This window comes from Ambystoma mexicanum, chromosome 12 (assembly GCF_040938575.1).
Source record: "Ambystoma mexicanum isolate Mex_15411 chromosome 12, UKY_AmexF1_1, whole genome shotgun sequence".
Taxonomy (NCBI): domain Eukaryota; kingdom Metazoa; phylum Chordata; class Amphibia; order Caudata; family Ambystomatidae; genus Ambystoma; species Ambystoma mexicanum.
In genome coordinates this window covers 981,966,076-981,990,659 of record NC_090936.1, presented here as the reverse complement: position 1 = coordinate 981,990,659, position 24,584 = coordinate 981,966,076, and the positions used below count along the sequence as shown (strand labels likewise).

Here is a 24,584-nt window from a genome sequence, read left to right as displayed (position 1 = left end):
CACCATGGACTGATGCTGTGGAGGCATCGACATGTGCCTTTAGGGAGTGTATGGGGTTACTTACACAGGCCCTTCTTGCAAATCTGCCGCAAATGCAGCGCCCACACCTTGGGCCAGCCATGGGACTGACCATTGACACCTCCACTGCAACAACCCCTTCCACCTCAGCCCAATTGAGCCCTGTGCGGTTGACGCGGAGGAGTGCACGGCGCTTGACCATGGCACCCGCGGATCCAAAAATTGCCAAGAAATAACAGGACAGGCAATGACATTTTGAAAATGTACATTGGTGAAGGGACCACTGTTTGTTGGACATATGGGGACATTTGGGTTCTGTGGGGTGGGAGAGGGAGATAACTGGGGTATTTTTGGGGTTTGTGGGGTGGGAGTGGGAGTTTACTGGGGTATTTTTGGGGTTTGGTGGGTGGGAGTGGGAGTTTACTGGGGTATTTTTGGGGTTTGTGGGGTGGGTGAAGGAGTTTACTGGGGGTTGTGAGGGGATTATGTCCACCATATCACATCTGCTGAAAATACACCGTTGTGTGCAAGCAAATCACTGGCTGGACATCGTTCATTTTGTACATGTACATTGATTGTGTGATGGTGTACAGTGGGCCAATTCTAACAAAAACAGTGTGCATGTCCAGAAACAGCCATTGTGTTGCAGACACATTACTTACATTGTCCCTGCGTTTCAAAAGTATTCGTCAATTAGTGCTTGGCGTACAGCATGGCCATCCCGTGCATCACGTAATGGCAGGGGACTCCTTCGCCTCCGTCTCCATCCTCTTCATCCTCACCTGGCCCATGCATGTCAATGTCAGGTCGCAGTGGTGCATTCCCTCGGACGCACATGTGCAGCATGACACAGGCCATGGTGATCTTTGCCACCTTCTCGGGCCTATATAGGAGGGCCCCACCAGACCTGCTTAGGCAGCGGAACCGTGCCTTCAACAGGCCAAAGGTCTGCTCAATCACAACACGGGTACGAGTGTGCACACGATTGTACTCCTCTTCATGGCTGTTCTGCGGGTTCCGCACAGGGGTAAGTAGCCACGTCCTCAAGGGATATCCTCCATCACCTGCAAGAAGATACAAATAGGTGTGTGTCCCTCTGAACTGCCACCTTCAGGGAGCACGGTCATGGCAGCAGCTATGTGGTGTGGGCATGCACATGTCCCTGTACGTGTCCAAAATAGTCACCTATATGCAATGTATACTGTACAGAGGTATGGTACACAGGATGGGGTTGACTAGATGATGCAGGGTGTAATCCTGCATGCTGAGGCAGATGTGCTGTGGTAGTGCGACAATGTTTAGTCTCAAATTCTTGCTGTATATTGATTGGTATGCATGGCCAGACTAGCCACATTGCCACAGTTGCCATCCGATTCAGTCATGCATTGCCTGCCATCCCCATGGTGCCCTGGTTGTGCCTGTTACTTGTCATCCATATGCAATGTTTGTGATATGTGGCCCAGTGATGTCTCCTGTTCCGTTTTGCTGGTTCAGGTGAGGAGTGTTTAGCTCTGCATGCATTCTCCAGTCACTGGCTATTGCCACCCAGGTGAACTCCCCACCCTTTCCCACCCTGGTGCAGTAGTCCCCCCCCGCTTCTGCATCCGCACATATCAGTAGCCCACAGCATGGCCATGGCCCTGTTCTGCAACTCACCAAGCAGCCAGGCACGTTGTCCAGCATGTCGCTCCATGTGAAGGGGTAGCGTGCAGTTGCGCAGTGGCATGACATCATGTGTGGATCTGGGATATCGGGCGCAGCAATGGTTGATGATCTTGATGGAGTCACATACCATTTGCACATTGATGGAGTGGTATTGCTTGCGATTGCGGTGCACCGCCTCTATGGCATGGGGGACTACCAATTCCACATGGTCGCAGTCGATGGCACCGACACAATTGGACATGCCTGCCAGTGCATGGAAGCCTACTTTGGTTTCGGCTATCTCCTGGCCAGTCTGTGGTAGGGATATATGGGTGCTTGCGTGCTTCAGGAGGGCTTCCAGCACTTGGTTCAGCATGCATGAGAATAGTGGTTGTGAAATGCCATGCAGATGGCCCACTGTGTGTTGGTACGTGCCTGTGGCCAGGAAGTGTAGCACAGACACCACCTTTAGTAGTGGGGGATGGCAGTGCGTATTTGTATGTGGCTGGCAATGTCGTTCTGTATCATGTCCACTATGGTGGTGATGGTGTCACAGTCCAACCGGTACAGGGTGTGGATCTGCTCTGGGGTTAGGTTGAATGGGCCTGGTCTGGTGCGAGGGATTGCTGGCTGCCTACGAGGATCTGGTTGCTGCGCTGGTGGTAATGGCTGGGCCTGTCTCACCCTCTTTCTCCTCCTGTGTCTCCTCTGTGCTGCCTGTTCTTGCTGCTGTAGTTGTTGTTGTTGTTGTTGCAGTTGTTGCTGTAGTTGTATCAGTATGGCCATGTCCTCCTGCGCCATGATTGCAAATGCTAGTGGTAGCATTTTGGTGTAGGAAGGGGTGTGTTGTTTAGTTGTGCTCCTTTTGTACTGGGCAACTCTACATTGCCTACACCTGTGGGGGGGGTTGTGGTGTGTGCTCAGTTTATACTGGCACAACCTCCTTTGACTCCACCTGTGGGGATTGTATGCACCTGTGGCAGCTGCCTTGTATCTTGCTTGCTGTTTGCGGGTGGTCCGCGATGCCTGTTTTGCCAGCATCGTGCTGGCCGTTATTACCAGCTTCGTGATGCCGGTATTTGCATGTATGCGTGGGTTGGAATTACCCCCTATTACCGGCATGCCGGTATTTGCTCCCTGAAGGGGCGCGTGTACGCGCCTATGCCGCTGTTAACGGCACCGCTGTTTAGTATGCCGCTAATACCGGGTTCCAGGTCGGAATGCTACGGAACGGTGAACGATGCCGGTATTAGCATACCGGCATCGTTTTTCCCTTACCGGCATACCTCGTAATGAGGGCCCATGTCTCACCCTTGGGTAGCCTCCTCCTAATCTCTTGTGACCCTCCACTCTGGTGTTCCTCTCTCGCTTGTCCACCCCCAGGGTCAGGATCCAAAAGCGATGGCCCTTCCCTGGGCACCTGAATGGAAGATCCCAGGGGAGTAGGTGGGAGATCACCATCAGGAAACGTGTAAATCTCCCCCAAAATCAACGATTTGGAATCTGCTTGCTTTTGCCAATAAAGATATAATCGTGGGTGGTAATTTTCCAAGTCCTGCAGACTGGAAAAAGTAGCAGTGAAATTATTTGATTGTAGCTTTATTTTCCTCATCCTGAATGGAAGCCTACATGCTCTGGAATGTAAATAAAGGATAACTCATACAGATACAAATGAAATTCATAACAAAGTCATTGTTTCACACAGCTTTTTCTATACCCTCATCATTTCTAATCACCCAACAATCACAGTTAAATAGCCTATTAAAAGCTTATATAATTTTAAGAAAAATGTGCCATTTACCTTTTCCCATCACTTCCTGTTTTAACTAAACTGCTGCTGTGACATGCTAGAATGATAAGGCCTCACTGGGAGGGCCTGTGCAGCCCTGCCTGACTTTGAGAGAAGAAAGGCAGAGCAAGGGTGCCCGATGGGCATTTGTCCCTTGTCTGACTGTTAATTCAACCTCTGATTACACTCTGCAGGAAATATTTCAATACCCTTCTTTTTAGGTTTAACAGATACGCACTTTTCATACTTTGCAATCAACATAACAGGACATGCGCTTTTCTTGTGTCATTATCAAGGTTTAATGATCAATCTTCTGAGAGGCAAAGGTTTATTGGGGGAGTGGGAACAATCCTCCAGTCCCGCCCCCACCTTCCCCCCACCCTTCTGTTAATGGTGGGATCCCACAGTACATTTCGGCCACTACCTAAACACCGAAACACCCAGCAGTAATATCATATTTTTCAAACAAGACCCGCAATGCACATGATGTATTATATTTGCATACAAACATTGTTAATGATTACTCAAACAGTATGATCTCAGTTCTGGCTGGGCAGACTAGGCTTCCGCAACAATACATACTATTTAGGATCAAACCCCACTGTAAGTGTGCATGAGAAGAAGATCTGAAGCTGGTCCATACTTGCCTTCGCAGCCTTGATATGTTCATGTAGGTTCACTTTGGACCACCTCAGTGAGGTGCAGTTTGATTTCCTAGGCGTAGCAAACACGCCACCCACATCTGGGCATATATACTTAGACTTAGTGGGACAACAAACTGAAACCAACACACATTGGCAAATCCAATAATTTGGGCTTTTGAGTACACATAGGATAGGCATTTGCCATGCACTGCCATAGGGGTACCACCTGGCAATAAGGTGGGAATATCAGGAAAATGGTGCAAGTACCTAGGCACATGATGCAATTGTCTGTAAAATGCCAGTGTAAAACCTATACACCTATACACAAGTCAAAACAATTGGATTTGTGATTGGCTTTTTTAGGATACCAGTGCAAGGAACAGATGCGAGGACACCCATATTGCTTTTGAATCTACTGGCTGAAAACACACATTGTTAATGATGTAATTTGTATGGGTCCTCAATCTGATGGATGTAAGTCTCTGAATCAATCATAACTACTGGCATTGCTTTGGTCAGGCTTCCATACCATTGTTTACAAATCAGCCTTGGCCTCCCTGCCACTAATGTGAGCAGCCCTGCCCAAACTGCTGGACCACAATGCCTACAAATGCAGTGTCTTGTGTTCCAGTGAATGTAATTTGACAGGGACCTCAACAGTTTATGCACCAGCTGCAGAAATCTGTGTCCAAGCATCATCACCTGCCATTTATTTTTTGCTAAAGTTAACCATCGTATTAAGCATGATGGGAATAACAGTTATATTTCCACGCAAAAAACCTACTTTAAATTACAGAAATTAACTTGATAGGTTTGAAAAAGTAGCTACCTTGTAAATGAGAGGTTTGAAGTGTAAGTAGAATGAACAGTGCAGTCAAAAAAAGCAACACAGGATCTCCCTTGATAGTTGTAGGCTACCTGCTTGAGCAAGTATGCTACCTTACATAGAGGTGTGAATGGTCCTCAATCTTCCTGGCCATTTCTGCTTTCATGGCTGTGGTGTGTAAATCATTGTCCAAGGCAAGTAAACAAATCCTGTCCAGGCCTTCTGCAGTGCAGCCCCTCTGAATGGTAATCGCTAAATCCCCCTGCCTGCAACCCCCTAGTTTCCCCAGGGTCCCAGTGGTGGTTAACACCACCAACAAGCCCTCCTTTCTGGGAGGGGGGAAAGTGGGTGGCTTTGGGGTGGGGGCCTGTCCCACCTGGCCTCCGTGCTGGAGCCAGGCCTGTACTAGTGTATGTTTGTATGATGAAGAATGCTCCTATATGTTGTCACATGGAGTACCACCTTAATGCTCTCAATGACCGCCCCACTCTATTACTTCTGAAGTCAAAGAAATTGAGTGATTCAGTCAGAATATTCAATATCGAAAAGAAAGCTAATTTATTTCGGTATCGGACAGGAACAAGAAAAAGGAAGACTCAGTTTAAGTTGTTAAACGTGGAGTGTTAAAGAGAAGTCTGGTCCCGGTCATTGGAGTAAACTAGAGCCTCCCAAATGAGGTAGAGAAGGAGGAGTGGGGGCGGGTCAAGTCTCACAGTTTTTCCATCCCCCTGCATAGAAAATCCCATGCTTCAAGAGGGCAGAAGTTGGTGGCATACATGAGGAGCTGGTCCCATTGCAGTGAGCTCCTCATTTCCTTCTTCCTAGCACGGTTAAACAAAATACAGATGCAAGCAACAGTGATTAAAGGAAAGGCACCAGTGATTAAGACACAAACCTGCAATTGATTGGTCACACAATACTACATTCTCTTGGACCTAATGTATATGGTTTTTCAAGCCAGTGATCAATGGCTTTATCAACAGCTACACCTGCAACACAAAGGTTTCGGAGAGCAAGTGGGATTGCAACAAGGGCGTAGTGCTGTGTCTGTTCCTTTTAAAATCTGGCTTTCTCCAAATGTCATTGTTTTCTCAAAGATATCCTTTTCCCTTTTAATATTACTTAAGATCTGCTGTAGGTCTGCTGTCATTCCCCCGGCCAACAAGTTATAGTTCTCTGCAGGGTCGGACTCCAGGTCAAACAGCAACGGAGGGTCATGTGGGGTCATCTTGGCTGTGGGGTGGCAGTCTTCATCTGGAGTAGACCCACTGAAGATGGAACCTGAAACATTAAACACGGAATGTTCGAAACATGAAAGAGAACTCAAAGATGATCCCAGGCATCATAAGCATGAGATGGGCCATCCACTGACAATTAATTATCTATGTCTTATTTTATAACTACCTGCCTGAAATCCAAGCAACAGATTATTTAGTGGTCAGGCTGGCAGTCTTCATAGTGGGTACAATGTGTCATCATGACATACTACTTAATCCCCACACCAAAACACAATTCCACCAATGAATCACCCCAAAAATAATGTTTTCCTCAAACACAGTCCACTCATGGAAATCGCAGAACACCTAATGAGTTAAACCTAGCTAAGCTAAGAACACATCAACTCCTGTAATAATAAACCAGGCTATCCCTACTCTGATAAAAAACAATACCTGTGTGAAAAAATTCACCATTGTGCCTTCACTCAGAACATCATACACTCAAGATGTTACTTGTTTGATGAAACCAAGCAGGCGAAGGTAGGATTAAGGCAAGGGCAGTGATGAGCAATGCACAGATTCCCCAACATTTCAGACCATCCAAGCCACATGCACGTACATGAGCCTCTCATGTTTTACAGGGCCATGTTTTTTTTTTTCTTGACACGTGAAAAGTCGCCCAGTTTTCCAGATTTAGAGTCTTTTAAGGCATTCTTTAGTTCCCAGATAACACGTCCCAGTCATAATAAAGGTTCAACACAGTCCCAAACATCTTCCCATCCACCCCCTGAAATAACCCCTAGAAGAAAACACTGTCTATTGCTTTAATAAGTAATTGTGCAAAGAACTTGCTTGAAGAGAAAATCCTGGTCTGTTTTACTGCCACTTTTCTCATGCCCTTTTGAAATCATTCTTTTTTTATCACCACCAGAGAAAGATCAACATCAATTAAGATTTCATTAGCCCCTCTGTCTCCTCCAAAAAATCATTGTCCTCTCATGCAGATGAAGAATTTCTCATGATGAATGCTGTCTACTCTCGAACAGACACAATCTTATGAACCAGCTTTTCCATATGAAGGAAGCCTCTCTATCACTGCAAAAAGATCACCAAACGATTGATTTTAAGTCTCTTCCAACTGCAGAACATGGAAACCTCATTTAATGTTGGACCCTAACTTTTTTGTTAAGGGTCACTTATTGCTGCCAGAAGAGCAGTGCAGGTATTTTGTGTATTTTATAGGGCCTCATTACGACCCTAGCGGTACGGGGTTAACGAGGGGAAGAGGGAGCAAACAACGGGCCAACTCGTAATGGCCCATTGTTTGCTGCCATTCCCATTCAGCCCTATGGGGGCTGCAATGGGAATGGGGAAGGACCGGGTCTGGGTCCTTGGAGGGAGGAATTACCGGACCTTCCGAACTCAGAATGGCCCGGTAATTCCTCATTCTGTGGACCCGGACGCGATTTCGGCGGCAGCCAATAGCGGCATGGCTACCGCCGAGGTCGTAATGAGGGCCATAGTGTTTAAGAACATGGTTTCATTTTGTTGGATTGAATGTCATATAGCAGGTGGTGAAGGGGCAAGATTAGGGTGCCTGTTAATCACTTCCTAATTAATAGTAAGTTCACTGTCCCTCAGGAAGAACTAAACTATCCCTCTATAGTTGTGCAACGTACCCTAGAGTCTCAGTGGTGAACAGCCTATCCAAATAGCAAGAAAAATTGCCCTCTACTCTAGTTTGCCAATCTGAAGCTCTGAGTTAACCAAATGTATTAGTACTAAAATTAGAAGCAAGGCTCAGGAGTTGGTATCTACTACTGCCACGACCCGTACGGCGGAGTGAATCCCTGTCAGGTTGCATTGAGTGGGCACTGACTATAGTTAAGAAGAATGCAAGATTTTAAAAGCTAGATTCAAGTAGGGATTTTATATGTTTATTTAACCCTCCCAGGAGTGTGCAGCTAAAATTGCAAGCAATCAAAGCATTAAATGCTCTTTTCATACATATCTTAAATTTCCATTCCTATTCCTCCAGGTATCTCAGCACAACGTTGAAGGCTATCCGCAGAGTCTATGGTCGACCAGTTTCAGTGACTTTCCCTTATTTCTGCCACCTTCATCAGGACTGTGTACTTTATGCCTTCACTGTGGGATCTTGTGTGGAAACTTGTGAAGGATGAGCTCTCAAAGTCTGGGAGTTCACAGTTAATTCAAACCTTCATCCCTCAGTCGTGTGTCATAGGTGCGGTTAGGACGTCTTAGTTGTCCAAACAATTTCACTATTTTAGGGCATTTTCATAATCTTGTGGCAATTTCTTATTGTTGCATTCTGCTCACTACATGCGTCTCCTCCACGTCCATGGAAGAAGACGTGTATAGTGGGCAAACCGGAACGACGAAACAATACGAATTTGCCATAGGACGAGGTGCCTTTACTTAAGATTGTCGTTGGATTGAATGACATATACCAGGCGGTGAAGGAGTAAGTACAGTAGCCAGCATACATCCACCAAGGGTAAAAGGATAAGGGATGAGGGGCCGGGGAGAAATCAGGATTTCCATGTACCGGTGTCAATAGCAAGGGGAAAGCAGCGAGACCTATGGGGATTGCAAGTTTGTCCCAGACCTCCAATACTGACCCGGTTAATGGGCTCAGGTACAGCGAGTAATAATATTAAAATTTAGGTGGTCAAAGTAACCTGTGCAATTTTAGTTTCCAAGTCAGCGAGAAATCCTATGCATCAGATTTAGTAGTTAATTTTGGCCCATAGTTAAAACAGTAGAGCCCTCAAAGAGTTGACAGGGGTCTAAAGTATCTAGAAAATGTCATTGGCAAACACAGCCACTTAAAAGTCTGACTGCTCAAACTCCACACTCTTAATCTCAGTGCTGTTTTTGACCAGTTTAACAAAAGGTTCCATGACCAAGTTTGATCTCTTTCAGTCTGCAACTCTGCTCCTAAGATTCCATGAACTGTACCTGGCTTTGGTACTCAGTGTAACCCATAGCAAAAGCATATTTAAATGTGCCGCTCTATTAGCAACATATAGACAGGTGGCTTGGGTAAATGCTTTTAGAGTTTGCCTCCTAACACAGCTTGAAATTCTTGACGTTTGGGGCTTTGTGATTCTAGTGACCCACCTTGCTGACCCAAGAATAATAGTCAGATCATCTTGATCAAATGTGTCAATGCCTCAAGGGCAACAGTGTCCTATAAAAGGTAGACAATTGTACACATCAACCCAATTGGGGTTTATTTCCTTAGTTGTGAGGTTATTTTCTTTTTCTGAACTGTGGCCCATCTTTGTCTGAGTTCCACTTAGGGGCCCTCTTTCTGGGAATTGCTGTATTGATATATTCAATGTCCAACAATCTGCAACTCAGCTCCAAAGATTAAACAAGCTTCATCTGTTCTTGGCCAGAGAAGTGAAACTCAGGTCTTTGCTGAAGTAGACAGCATGAGTGGGTGCACTAGCTCAATGGAGGTAAATTAGGAAGCATCAATGAGGAGCACAGAATGATTTTCATCCCAATGTTTTTGGGAAAGTCAGCAAGATGGAGCAGAATGTAATTTAAAGAGAGCGTTAGACAGGTTTGAAGGAATTAGGGCACCAAGTTGGGAGTTCAGGAGACTTCATCTCCAACCAGAGGTGAAAAGAAGAGGCAGGGGTGGCGTCCAAAGCCTAACGGCTTCTTTTGTCTGAAAAGCATGAAGTTTCGCAGGCCATTGCAAAGTACCAGCCAAGGCAGTCAGCATGTTAGCCTGCCCTGACCTTGCTGAACCTACTCCACAAGGAATCGTTTCTCTCCTCTTTGATCTGCTCCACCATGTGCCACAGCACTGGTCTGCTGCCATCAGCTTCTCATGCAGTGACAGATCTGGCTTCTCTGTGGTTGCTTGGCAAGGGAGAGCAATCTCCACCTCTTCTTTCAACTGCTTTGCCTCTCCCAGGCCTTGCCATCGCAACCTTGTGCATCAGTGTCCCCATTTGTGTGGACATCCCGGGCCGCCTGGACTTTTAGTATCCTGGTGGCACCGGGATACCAGGCGATGGAAACAGTGTTACGATGTCAGCGGCCATTCTCTTAATGAATGTCTCTTGTTATACATGATTCCTGCCCCTCATGTCCCCAGCCCTCCAAGATGTCAGACTGGAGCCAGGTCACAATCACCTACATGGCCCTCAAGGGCCTCTCCATCCCTCCATAGACCCACTTGGAGTTAGACTTGGCACTTGTGGCACCAGACTCACTCACTCCCATAGGATAACATTGGGGATTGGACTTGTAGTGCATTGATGGGGACAAGATGGATGTCCCCACATATTTCAGTTCCCAGAACTGCATGTGCAGTCTAGTCATTTGGGTGTAGTTCATCCCAGAGACACCTGGGATACCCAGAGACAATTTAAGCCACGCCCAGGCTGAGAAACATGCTTTGCGTTTTCTGTACCTGCAGCGTGACACTCACTGTGTTCGGATCGGTATCCAGTAGGCCTGCATCTTTCTTCTGCGCTCAGCTCCTGCAAGAACAAGAACACCGTTAGGAACAGGCTTACCTTGCGGCGCTTCTGCCCATCATTCATCGCTCCTTCTGTTCTGCGGGCATCTTCGGCGGTGTCATTCCCATCCCAGCATGCCGCTTTCTAAGGAAAAGGGAAAAGAACAGACAAAAAGCATTCAGCAAATCTTCGCTTATTTTTAGTACGAGCTTCAAACGCTTACCTGAATCCCAGCCGCTCTGGGGGAACTCTGTCTCCGGAACTTCTCATCCATCTGCAAGAGGGAAAAGACACTCCAGGTTAGCGTGGAACCATCTAGAGGCGCCGCATACCGCGCTTACTCACCGCATTTCTTCTTCATAACCGGCATCCACGCTGAAAACGTCGCAGCACCTAAAAGACACAGAAAAAGAACTCAGTTCAATACAAATATGAAAGGGTCGCATCGCGCATCGCGCTCTCACTCACCTTCAGCGCTACTCATCTCAGCAGCATGTCGCCATCCCCGGATGCCGGCCATCATCTAAGAAAGGAACGAAGTTAGAGAACTGTTCAAAAGACTCATTATACTTACCTGCCGGACTCTTGCCAGTCAAGTAACTAGGCAGCAACGAGCCTGCATCAATCAACGCGCCCCTGCGCTGAAAGCAGGACGGAGAGCACACTTTCCAAGAAAACAAGGTGAGCTGTGGATCAAAGGGAAGGGTTGGACCCCAGGGAAGAAGGGGTTCAAGCACACAGAGACAATAGGCAGTTAAACTCTACCAATCCTGTGTTTCAGGCCCAGTCTTCAGTCGAGTAGACTCCAAGGAAGGGTTCAAGGTCATAAGAGGTCAGAACAGGCTGAGTGACGTCCCCGTGGATACCAGGTGAGCGTTACAGAACGCAAAGCCTCACATCAAAATCCACCTGGGCGTCATGGAAACGTCAGAAATTGTCCAGTTAGCCCACATGTTGGGGTAGCTACGTTCCAAAGTACATGCAGCCAGGCAGGAGACCAACACCCTGAGGAGAGAGCTGATAGTAGCCAAAGAACGCACTGATGATTTAAAACGGCAACTTCTCCAGTGACAAGCAGGGCATGCACCATTGCCGGGAAGCGTGCCCTCGATGCCAGCACCATCAGCCAATCCCGTTCAGATAACCCTTCCTGGAGCAGTTCCCTTGGCCCCACCCGAATGATTTACGGGGGATCCCAAGAGGTTTGCAACGTTCATGAACCAGTGCCGCCTGCAATTCCTTTGTAGACCAGGTGCCTTTCCGAATGACCAATCATGGGTCGCTTTTGTGCTATCCTACCTGAGTGGTAGCGCCGCGGACTGGTCTGTACCCTTTGTGGCCTAAGACGATCCTTTGCTGCATGACTTCAGGGGCTTTCCGCAGGTCGTACTCATGGGCAGGCATTAGGCAACGAACTTCTATCCCTACGCCAAGGGAATCTAGACCTATTAACATACATACCCACGTTCAATAGACTCGTAGTTGAAGCAGAATGGCCAGTGGAGACGAGAACCACGTTATTTCAGTAGGGGTTGCGGGGGGAGCTCAAGGATGTTCTCGCACAAGTAGTGAACCCCCGAAAGACTGCTCAGAATTCATTGACCTTGTTGTTCAACTGGATCATAGGTTGCAGGACTGAAGAGCAGATCGAACCAGACCGGACCCTCGCCCTATGTATGTGCGTTCAAAGGACAATATTGCCCGCGCAAGGGAAGGTTCAGGAGAACCAATGCAAATCGGGGGTGGGGGGTCATATCCCTCTTGACTAAAGCGGAAAGGGATAAAAGGAGACAGCAGCAGTTATCTCTGTACTGTGGAAGGTCAGGTCATTTTCTTAAAGAGTGCCCTGTGAAGCCACCGAGGAGGACGGTAGGGGCCACTGACAAGGAAGATACCATCAAGGAATCGGAAAACTCCCCAGCCTGGCAAGTGTAGGGGTCCACTTGTCGAGCGAAGAAAGTGAACTACAGACCTCCCATTTTGCACTATCTGTGGTCTTGATCAATCACCAACAACCATCTCGGATGCACGCAGTAAGAGCGTACATTGATAGTGGAGCCATTGGGAATTACATCCACCAGGATCTTGCGGCAAAGATGGGGCTTCCGTTACGCCCTAAATCAACCACCGAAACTGTTAACACTGTCGACGGCACGGAAATAGCTTCTGGTCCAGTATCCCAATGCACTGCAGCTTTACCCTTCTGTGCCAAGAGGGACACCAAGAATCTATCGTTTTCGACCTCATTAAGGCACCACAGTTCCGGTTGATTTTGGGAATGCCATGGTTGGTAGCTCACAAACCTCGAATCGTTTGGCGAGCAAAAGAATTGGCCTTTCCCGAGACTTTTCCCAAGAGTATCGTCAAGAGAAACAACCAATAGACACCAGAACCTCCACGCTTGCGACTGTGGCAATAGGCACCCTACCAAGTGAATACCAGGACTTTGCAAGATGTCTTTCAGAAAGAACAGGCTAATACCCTGCCACTGCATAGACCATACGATTGCCAAATCGACCTCATACCCGGTGCACAAATCCCTTGTGGGCGAATTTACGCACTCACGGAACCAGAAAACCAGCACCTGAAGGCCTATCTTGACCAATACCTGACCAACGGGTTCATCCGTCCCTCGAAGTCTCCAGCAGCCAGTCCTCTATTCTTCGTACCGAAAAAGGAGGGGTCCTTGAGGACATGCATCGACTATCGCGCACTGAACCAGATTACTGTAAAAAAACGCTACCCCCTGCCACTGATCCCTGAATTGCTTGATCAAGTCAAAGATGCCGAAATCTACACAAAACTAGACCTGAGGGGGGCATATCACCTTGTTCGCGTAAAGCAGGGGGACGAATGGAAAACTGCTTTTCGCACCAAATACGGCTTGTACGAATATCAAGTAATGCCCTTTGGCCTTTGCAACACGCCTGCAGCATTTCAATACTTCATGAACGAGGTCCTACGTGAATTGATTGATGTCTGTGCTCTAGTGTACATCGACGATATTCTAGTATATTCTGCATCAAAGCAGGACCACGTTAAACACGTCCGATCCGTACTGGAGAAACTCTGTCAACACCAGCTCTACGCCAAGCTCAAAAAGTGCTCATTCCACGTCTCCGAGGTGGAATTCCAGGGCTTTATTCGCAGCCCGAATGGAATCCGAATAGATGTACACAAGGTAGATGCTATCCTGAACTGGCCATCCCCAAATTCATTCAAGGGGGTTCAAAGTATGCTGGGTTTTGCAAACTTCTACTGCCGGTTCATCCCAGGATTTTCGCAAATCGTGCATCCCATCACGTCATTGCTAAGGAAAAGCACCAAAAAGTTCCAGTGGACAACAGAAGCCGAGGAAGCTTTCCAGGATCTCAAAGCAAGATTCACATCTGCCCCAATCTTACGACACCCTCGCCCTGATCTCCCATACCTGGTGGAAACGGACGCCTCAAGCATGGCTATGGGAGCCGTCCTCTCACAAAAGGACCCCAAAACAGGCCAGTTACACCCTGTTGCCTTCTGGTCGCGTAAATTCACACCCCCTGAACTCAATTACGCTATCACAGACAAAGAACTCCTGGCCATTAAATCAGCCTTTAAGGCATGGCGGCACTACCTCTTGGGCGCCAGACACACAATCACCGTAATAACTGACCACCAGAACCTCCAGTACCTAAATACGGCAAAGGCCCAATCCTCATGAAAACTACGTTGGGCTCTTTTTTTTGCTGAATATGACTATGTGATTACATTTCGACGAGGGGTGAAAAACGGGAAGGCCGATGCCCTTTCCCATATGGGGATGGAAGAGCAAGGGTATCAGACCCCTGACCCAATAGCAATCATCCCGAGTGACAAGTTCCTAGGAATCACAACTATAGCTCAGAAAGAATTACATGAAGAAATCCAAAACCTGATGAGTCCGGAGCAATTACAAGCATGGAGTGCACAAGGAGAACATTACATGATAAAAGATCAGTTGCCCTACTTCAGGAATTGTTTATTCTTACCAAACCAAGAGCTACGAGAACAAGTTATGTCCGGTTATCATGATTCCTTGATCGAGGGTCACCCCGGAATCACTAAAACCCTAGCCAAGGTAAAATGAAATTATTGGTGGCCCACGTGGCGTAAAGGCATTATCCACTTCATCCTATCTTGTGGAGTATGTGCTCAAAACAAGTCATCCAAGCAGAAACCGGCTGGACTATTACAACCATTGGAAATCCCACCAGCACCCTGGCACACGTTGTCGCTCGATTTTATTACTGACTTACCATCCAGTCAAGGGTTTAACAGTATTCTTGTGGTCGTGGACCTATTTTCAAAAATGGCGCATTTCATTCCTCTTAAGGGGCTCCCAAATGCTTCCACTCTGGCAAAGGTATTTCTTGAAGGCATCGTACGGCTCCATGGGTTTCCTTCAGTTTTGGTCTCAGACCGAGGTACTCAATTCGTATCTAACTTCTGGAGAAAATACTGCTCTATGGCCCAGATCGACATTCGGCTATCCACCAGTCACCATCCCCAAACAGATGGTCAAACTGAGAGGACAAATCAGACGCTCGAGCAGTATCTGCGTTGCATGTTACACCAAGCTGAAGGAAGCTGGTTCGACCTATTATGGATAGCTGAATATGCTTATAATAATTCCATACACACCAGCACTGGGCAGACACCCTTTTATACCATGTATGGCAGGCACCCACGTACTTCTGAGTTGGACATTCCTACAACCCTGGAAATTCCAGCAGTCAAAACCTTGCACACAACCATTTCTCAAACCTTTAAAAGGGCAGCTGAACACCTATTTCAAGCTAAGAATCACCAAAAGAAGCTTTCCGATCAACACCGAGCAAAGGCCCCCAACTACCAAGTGGGAGACAACGTCTGGCTGGCGTCTAAACACGTGTCCATTAAAGGAACCCGAACTTTCCATCCAAGATACCTGGGTCCATTCACCGTCACCTCTGTGATAAATCCTGTGGCGGTCAGACTAGCTTTGCTGTCAAACATGCAGATTCATTCTGTGTTCCACGTGTCTCTCCTTAAACCTGTTCAACCTGGGACCCGGGTAGCAATGCCACCGCAGCCAGTAGTAGTCGCCGGGGAGCCAGAATTCGAAGTCAAGGACATCCTGGATTCAAAGTACGTCAGATCCAAATTATACTACTTAGTAGACTGGAAGGGGTATGGTCCACAAGACAGGACATGGGAGCCTTGTGAGTACATCCATGCACCTCACTTGCTTAGACGATTTCATCAAAACCATCCAAACAAACCAGGACCAGACAGAAGAGCCACCTTGAGAGGGGCCTTGGGGGGAGTGCTGTCATGATTCCTGCCCCTCATGTCCCCAGCCCTCCAAGATGTCAGGCTGGAGCCAGGCCACGATCACCTATATGGCCCTCAAGGGCCTCTACATCCCTCCAAAGACCCACATGTAGTCAGACTTGGCACTTGTGGCACCAGACTCACTCATTGCCATAGGACAACATTGGGGATTGGACTTGTAGTGCATTGATGGGGACAAGATGGATGCCCCCACATATTTCAGTTCCCAGAACTGCATGTGCAGTCTAGTATTTTGGGTGTGGTTCAGCCCAGAGACACCTGAGATACCCAGAGACTATTTAAGCCACACCCAGGCTGAGAAACATGCTTTGCGTTTTCTGCACCTGCAGCGTGACACTCAACGTGTTCGGATCGGTCTCCAGTAGGCCTGCATCTTTCTTCTGCGCTCAGCTCCTGCAAGAACAAGAACACTGTTAGGAACAGCCTTACCTTGTGGCGCTTCTGCCCATCATTCATCGCTTCTTCTGTTCTGCGGGCATCTTCGGCAGTGTCATTCCCATCCCGGCACACCGCTTCCTAAGGAAAAGGGAAAAGAACAGACAAAAGGCATTAGTAAGCATTCAGCAAATCTTCGCTTATTTTTAGTACGAGCTTCAAACACTTACCTGAATCCCAGCCTCTCTGGGGAACTCTGTCTCCGGAACTTCTCATCCATCTGCAAGAGGGAAAGGTTAGCGTGGAAACATCTAGAGGCGCCGCATACCGTGCTTACTCACCGCATTTCTTCTTCATAACCGGCATCCACGCTGAAAACGTTGCGGCACCTAAAAGACACAGAAAAAGAAGTCAGTTCAATATAAATACGAAAGGGTCGCATCGTGCATCACGCTCTCACTCACCTTTAGCGCTACTTATCTCAGCAGCACGTCGCCATCCCCGGACGCCGTCCATCATCTAAGGAAGGAAAGGAATGAAGTTAGAGAACTGTTCAAAAGACTCATTATATTTACCTGTCGGACTCTTGGCAGTGAAGTAACTAGGCAGCAACGAGCCCGCATCAATCAAAGTGCCCCTGCGCTGAAAGCAGGACGGAGAGCACACTTTCAAGAGAAAACAAGGTGAGCTGTGGATCAAAGGGAAGGGTTGGACCCCAGGGAAGAAGGGGTTCAAGCACACAATCCTGTGTTTCAGGCCCAGTCTCCAGTCGAGTAGACTCCAGGGAATGGTTTGAGGTCGTAAGAGGTCAAAACAGGCTGAGTGACGTCCCCGTGTATACCAGGTGAGTGTTACAGAAGGCAACTATTTCTCTCCTGGTTTACTCGCCTGCCAGGAATGTATTTCAACTTCATACAACTGGTTGATAGCAATGCCAATGAGGTCTGCCCTAGCACAGACCCCTGCAGGCATGGTTTTCACGGAAGCACCAGCACTTTTCGCAACAGTGCTGGTGCTTTCATGTCCCCATTCCTGTGGAGTCCTTTTGGACTCCACAGGAATGTGGACTTATAGTTCCCGCCGCCTGACATCCGCGGCCACCGGGATTTGTAATATCCCGTTGGTACCGGCATATCAGGCAGCAGAAACACTGTCATGATCCCAGCGGCAACCCTCCGGTAGCATCAGCCGGTTACCGCCAGCCTCGTAATGAGGCCCAATGTCTCTTGTTATACAACAGTTTGTCAAAAGGCTAAAGCCATGACAACTCAAATATCTTTTGTCCTCAGCACTCATTATAGTAACAAGATTTTTCCTTGAAGACAATAATTTCTTTCCTGGTTTACTCGCCTGCCAGGAAATGGTTTCCAATTCACATGCAACCCTTTACCAATAGTAAAGTCCTCTTATGAATCGATCTGTTCCTTTCCTTGTTTACTCATCTGCCAGGAATGAACTTCAACTTCAAACTAAAACCTTCTTTACAACCTCAAAGGTTTCTATTGGAAAGCAAATGTAATTGTTCCTTTCCTGTTTTACTCTCCTGACAGAAATGGACTTCAACTTCATGTAACGAGCCCGCATCAATCAAAGTGCCCCTGCGCTAAAAACAGGACGGAGAGCACACTTTCAAGAGAAAACAAGGTGAGCTGTGGATCAAAGGGAAGGGTTGGACCCCAGGGAAGAAGGGGTTCAAGCACACAATCCTGTGTTTCAGGCCCAGTCTCCAGTCGAGTAGACTCCAGGGAATGGTTCGAGGTCGTAAGAGGTCAAAACAGGCTGAGTGACGTCCCCGTGTATACCAGGTGAGTGTTACAGAAGGCAACTATTTCTCTCCTGGTTTACTCGCCTGCCAGGAATGTATTTCAACTTCATACAACTTGTTGATAGCACTGGCAATGCGGGTTCCAGGTTTCATCAAAATGATGACCCAGGTGAGGGGAATTGTACTCTGTCCTTCTTTCTTTGTTTTATATACTCTTGGCTGGTGGCAATGTTGGTTCCAAGTTTCCCCAAACTGATGTCCCAGGTGAGGGGAATTGTACCATGTTTGCCCTCCTTTCTATTTAGTCGTATTTCACAATTGTTTTTCAATCATACTTTTCCCTCTGTAGGTAAACTCACTGGTTTCCTTCAGCATCTCTGAGTGTTTTCACGGGCCTGCAGTGCAACTTCAATGCAAGCAAGACCTTGCAAACTCTCTCTGATCTTCCAGTGCTGCTGACAGCTCTTCTGTGATTTCAGCTGCTCACGCGGCACTTCGCGGGAGCTCGGCTAGCTCCACCGTGGCTTTAGGTAAGCCGGTCTGCTGGAACAGTGCTCCTTCACTCAGGAGCTCTTCTCCTTCTCTGCTGGGCCCCTCACACCTCTACATTCTTCTGTGCTTCTGCTTCTCTCTGTGCATACACTGTATCTGCCTGCAACTTCTCCTCCGACTTCAACGTCTGCTGTGGCCTTCGCTTCGACTTCCACTTCTGCTAAGGCATTCATAATGTCTTTCTGCTAGCACCGAGCTTGATCTACTGAAAGTTCTTGTAAGTTTACAATGATTCATAGAGATTGTATATCTGGTATCATCTCTCTGTGGTTCGGAAGGTCTATGTCATTTAATGCAGTGCTCAATATATAAGGGGGATTGACCTTAGATGGATTTATGTGCCAGCCTGAGTGAGAATGTTAAAAGTGATCCTGAACGTAACAGGCAACCAATGTAGCTTCCTCAGGACAGGGGAGCAATGGGTGTGCCTTTGAGTATTGGTAACATTAAAGCTGCTGTATTCTGAAGTCCCAGAAGATGCAGCCTACAGAGAATTACAATAATCTCATGTTGAACAAATGAGATCTCTAGCAATAGGAAATTCTGATAGGAAAGTCTGGCCTGCTGTAAGTGCATCAGACGGTAATTGGTGAATCTAAACACTTGATCGATTGGAGGTTTCAAAGATAGTGTGCAATGAAGCATAATGCCTAGCAATTTGGCTTGAGTGAGATTTCATTATAGGTGTCAATACTTCAGTTGTATCTGAGCCAATTCTCCATCATTCATCTTTCCGATTGGCCAAAGATGAACTGTATCCATGAAACATTGATCTGGTAGTCCTCATCCAAAATACAAAGTGATTTTGGGTGTCATTGGCATAGTTTTGAAATACAGCACCCAGATCCATCAATACTTTGGTTTTACATAGATTTTAAAAAGGATGCAGGAAAAGCAGGGTCCCTGAGGGACATCACACTCCACTATTCTCTTTTGGGACACAAAATCCCTGATTTTGACTCTGGATACTTTGTTGCTTAAGAATGATGAAAACCAGGAAGCTGTATTTTTAGAAACCAAGCCACCGCCGAGTAGGATGGGGGGGGGGATGGGGTCAGGGTGTCAAATTCAGCCAAAAGAGATCTGGGGACTTCAAATGACTACTGTGTTACGTTGTAAGGCATTTATCAAAGTATTCTTCCTAATTATGGGGAGGGGCTATTCTGTCCTCCTTGTTGTAATGTGTTCCCCTCTGTACTTTGCACGCACACTTTGCTAAATAGTGCTCTAACTCATTTTACTTTGTAAAATTGTATTTTATTATTAGGTTTTAGGCATTTTAATATTGTATTGTAGAATATTGTGTTTGTTAGGAACAACCTATTTAAAATGCCCAAATTGAATACTGTTGCACATTTGAATTTACTAGGAAGGAGCCCGCTCTATTTCCGTGGCGCTTGCCTCCCTTAAAAACTGTTGCGCTTTCATAGTTGGTAATTAATTCTGCAGCGAGCTCCTGAACTACAAATCCTATGTGGATTGTAGTCCAGTATCCATCTTTAGCGCAAACCAGGCATGAGAGCGAAGGCACGAGAGGGACAAGCCATTCTATTGTGGTCATGTGAAGGTCTGAGAAGGAGATGGAGGTAGGCTCTTTCAGACCTTTCTTTGGTCTCCTTTCCAGTTTACATGGGTATTTCAGATGTCTTTGAGTCCATTAACTTTCCAAGAGCTAGGTTGGAAGCTAATAGGCTCCTCTTTTCTTCAAGAGGGGTAACGTCCTTGATGGGTTTGCGGAACGTAGCCACGTCTTCGCCTGATTCTCAAATGATTGGGAGCTGTGATGCTAGTATGCGCTCAAGCCCCTCTAACCCCCAGATGCCACCCACCCCTTCTAACGTCTTTGTCCTTGGTGATGTAGCTCCGGCAGATCTTATTGAGGGGGAGTCGATTGATAGTTTTGGTGAAGTACTGGATCCCCAGGGGACGTGCACTCAAAAGGGAGTGCAGAATCCTGCTAAAGTACAGCAAGTTGGCACAGAGAAGGAGGAGAAAACTGTGTGCACGGTTCCAGGAATTGAGTCTATTCCCGTCACCCATGGATACGATGCTGCGGGGAAAGGCAAACAGCTCACATGAAGTCTAAAAATGTTGCTGTTGAATATGAGATCGCTAATTAAGGTAGCCACTTGAAGTGGCTACCTATATCCTGGAGTGCAATATTCATCTTGGGACTGAAACTGCATTACTTGATTTTAAATCTAAGTTACTTGAGACCATGGATAATGGCCAAGCCTCACTCATTATGATTTTAGATCTCTCTGTGGCTTGCGACCTGGTGAATCATTCCATTCTGATCACCAGGTTGTAGGAAGTGGCTACATTTCCGAGAATGCCATTCAGTGGATTGCTTCATTTTTGAGCGATAGACAATGCAGAGTTGCTAGTGGGGAAGCTGAGGCCAGGCCAGTAACCTTATCATATGACGTACCGCAAGAAGTATGTGTCTCCCCCTCACTTTATAATGTTTTCACTGTTCGTTTTTATTTATTGGAGCACAATAGTATCACATTTGGTAATTACGCGGATGACACACAATGTGTCATCCCGCTAACAGGCTCACATAGTGAGGATGAATACAATATCAGTAAGGTGTATGACATCATTCAAACCTGGATGGTACCGAATGGACTGGCGCTGAAGAAGGAGAAGACCAAACTTATGGTGGTGGGCACACAGAAGATGATTCTGAAATTAGGGCCACCGTACAGTTTTTTTTCCATCGCTGCCTGCAAGATTGAGGTGAGAAAGAAAGTCAAAACCATAGGCATTATTCTATATCAGAACCGTAACATGAAAGCACAGGTGAGTAGTTTGGTTTCTGCTTCAACTTATTACATAAAACTACTTGCTCACCTCCGGCCGCTCATCTCTCAAAAAAATGCTGAGACAATTGCCAGGCCCATAATAGGCTCAAAGATTGATTATTGTTGCAGTCTTGTGATTGGCATTCCACAATACGAATGTACCCGGCTACAGATTATTCAGAATAGTGCAGTCAGGGTGGTCAAAAGCCTCAAGTGGAGAGACCATGTGTCGTACACAAGGCGCAGACTGCACTGGCGCCCGGTGAAGGCTAGAGTTGAATATCGGATGCTATTAGTTATCCACAAATGCCGTATGGGACTCATGCCAACCTACCTGAAGGATCGCCTGGTTGAGAAACAGAGCTTTAGAGCTCTAAGATCTAATAATACCGACCAATCGGTGATGCCTCGCTGTAACACTAGCAAAGTCTTGAAGGGAGCTTTTATTTCTGCTGCTCCAAGAGCATGGATTTAAGGGAAGCTAAGTCTACTGTACTCTTCAAAAAGAAATTAAAAACCTTACTATTTTGCTAGGACGTATTTTTCCTTTGACTCTTTCCTTCTGGTTCCCCTCGGGCGTAGATGCTTTCTCCGTCTCCTTGCACTGTTACTGTGTTATTGTCATGCACCTGGCATTGCTACACCCCCACCCACACCCCTGCCCACACTCACACCCACCTTGCGGGCCTGGCGTGGGTAGGGGGGGCCTCGGCCTTCGAGAGTTGCCGTGCCAGGCTGCAGTCCGTTGTTGTCCTTGGCGGCTCGGCGCCGTGTAATACCTCCAGTTTCACAGCATCCAGGCGCCGACATGGACGGAGGCAGCCATGGCGCTTGTGGTCCCGATGGACCTTCCATCATCCCGGCCGATCACATGACCTCGCGCGTAGTGTTTGCAAACTACGATCACGCGCGGGTCACGTGATGCGAGCCAAATCCAATCCGGGGTAGACCTAATCATGTCACGTGACCAGGAAGCACACCATGAAAAGAACGCCCACGCTCATTCAAACGCTTCTCAGCTGTTTTTCACAGCGTTTTGCCTCGTACTGCTCCGGTCCTGTTTTATGGTACTTTTGGAACTTTGGAACCTTGGAAATTTGCTTTTGGATCTTGGACTGCTTTTGGATTACCCCTTTGGATTTTGAACTCTGGACTTTGGATAACGGACTGCTTTAACTTTCCCTCTGGCTTTGGTGATCTTGGAACTTTTGGACTCTGTTGAAGCCCAGTAACATTCTGTATTCATGTCTTGCAAACTAAGTTAAGGAACCCACAGGGGGCCCTGGTAGAATCATTCCACTTCTTCTACTCCCAGGGAGGGACATCTAGGTTCAAAGCTGACATCGGTCTTCCTACGGGTAGGTGTCCTTGGGCTTTCTAGCGCTAATACATTTGTACTGATTACATATTCTTGCCTAACTCTGTCCTTCTCTTGCAGCAGCCATCAGGGATCCGGAGTTCCTGTCCCCCGACCTGTGGTCCCAATAATTGGTCAGCGAGTTACTATTATCTCCCTGACTGGTACTTGGGAACAGAGGTATTCTTAACTTCATGGAGCTCAGATCTTGACAAACTGAGAAGCCTTCTTCCACTTAGTTATGGATACCTCTGCAGGGGACCCGGTAGTTGCTTTAGTCCAGGCTATTACAGTCCTCAGGGCAGATATGATTGTCGCCACATTGGTCATACACCAGCATTTAGATGCCATCCAAAGCGAGATACATGCTTTGCCCCCTGATGAAGAATTTGGGGATGTTCCTGCCCAGCCAGAACCCCCTGTCGCGGCGGTGTCCCCAACACCAGTATACGTACCAACCCCATTTCCCCTGGCATCCCCCGAGAAATTCCAGGCCGACCCCCGTAAGTTCCGCACTTTTTTAAACCAGTGCAAACTACATTTCCTCTGTCGTCCACAGGCCTTCCCCGATTCCACAACGAAAGCTGCCTTTACCCTATCTCACCTGAGCGGGATAGCTGCCACCTGGGCTAATACGCTTTTGGAAAATGACAATCCCGTCCTTTACGACTTCGATCAGCTGGTAGCCGAAATGACACGGGTGTTTGACACACGACACAAGGCCCAAACCTGAGACTTACTATAATTGACACAAGGGAAATCCCTGTTAATTGAATACATTACATGCTTTAACCAGTTGTCTGTAGAAACCGCATGGCCAGAATATAAGAAATCCGTAGTGTTTTACAGGGGCCTTAATGATCAGATGAAAGACGCCCTTGCTGTGGTACCAGCATTACCTACTAAGTACCTCGAGCTAGTAGATCTCGCTCTAAAAGTCGATGCTCGACACACTGAATGAAAGACAGAATCTAGTAAAACCACTCCTCTATTTGCTTCAACACCAACCTCCCCAGATAACAGTGAGCCCATGCAGATTGGGGGTATATGTAGTCCTATATTGCCCACAGAAAGGGGACGCTGTAGACAGGCCAACGCTTGTTTCTATTGTGGAACCTTTGGTCACTTTGTGAAAGAATGTCCCAGAAGATCCAAGTTGAAAACATCGGTTTTCAGAACGCTTGTGCCTAGGACGGGGGGGTGGACGAGCCATTCGGTACATTCACATGATCCCCCAGCTCTATCAGAGACTTCCAGGCCCCTGAACCTTCACGGCTATCTGTACTCTGTAGAAAACCTCAAACATCAAGTACACTTAGTCATTGACTCAGGAGCATTAGGAAACTACATAGACAGTTCTTTGGCCGTTTCTTTGAATCTTCCTTTACAGAACAAAAGACACCCTGAACCCGTACAGGCAGTGGATGGGTCACCTCTAGTTTCTGGTCCAGTCAGGCAACAGACCGCTCCTTTAACCTTGATATTACAGGACACTCATCACAAAACCATTTCCTTTGACCTGATCACAACCCCGCAATATGGCTTGATTCTTGGTATCCCATGGTTACGGACCCACAATCCTGTCATAAACTGGGTTTCGGGATCTGTTGTTTTTGACTCACCATTTCGTCATGAACATTGCCTTCTCACACCAGAGACCACAACCCCTGCTCAAGCTCTGAGGGCCCTAGCTCGCTTAACTCTACAAGAACCACAGACAAGGGACATCG

General features: G+C 47.2%; 1 protein-coding gene across 1 annotated transcript in view; it reads right to left on the bottom strand.

Annotated features, from left to right (window-relative positions):
- Nucleotides 1-5,897: 5,897 nt before the first annotated feature.
- LOC138514699 (arylsulfatase A-like) overlaps nucleotides 5,898-24,584 on the bottom strand; it is a 186,460-nt gene continuing 167,773 nt past the window's right edge. Inside the window, exon 8 of the mRNA XM_069630110.1 lies at nucleotides 5,898-6,202. Within this exon, the coding sequence (XP_069486211.1) occupies nucleotides 5,898-6,202 (305 nt within the window). The remainder of the gene's footprint in view (nucleotides 6,203-24,584) is intronic.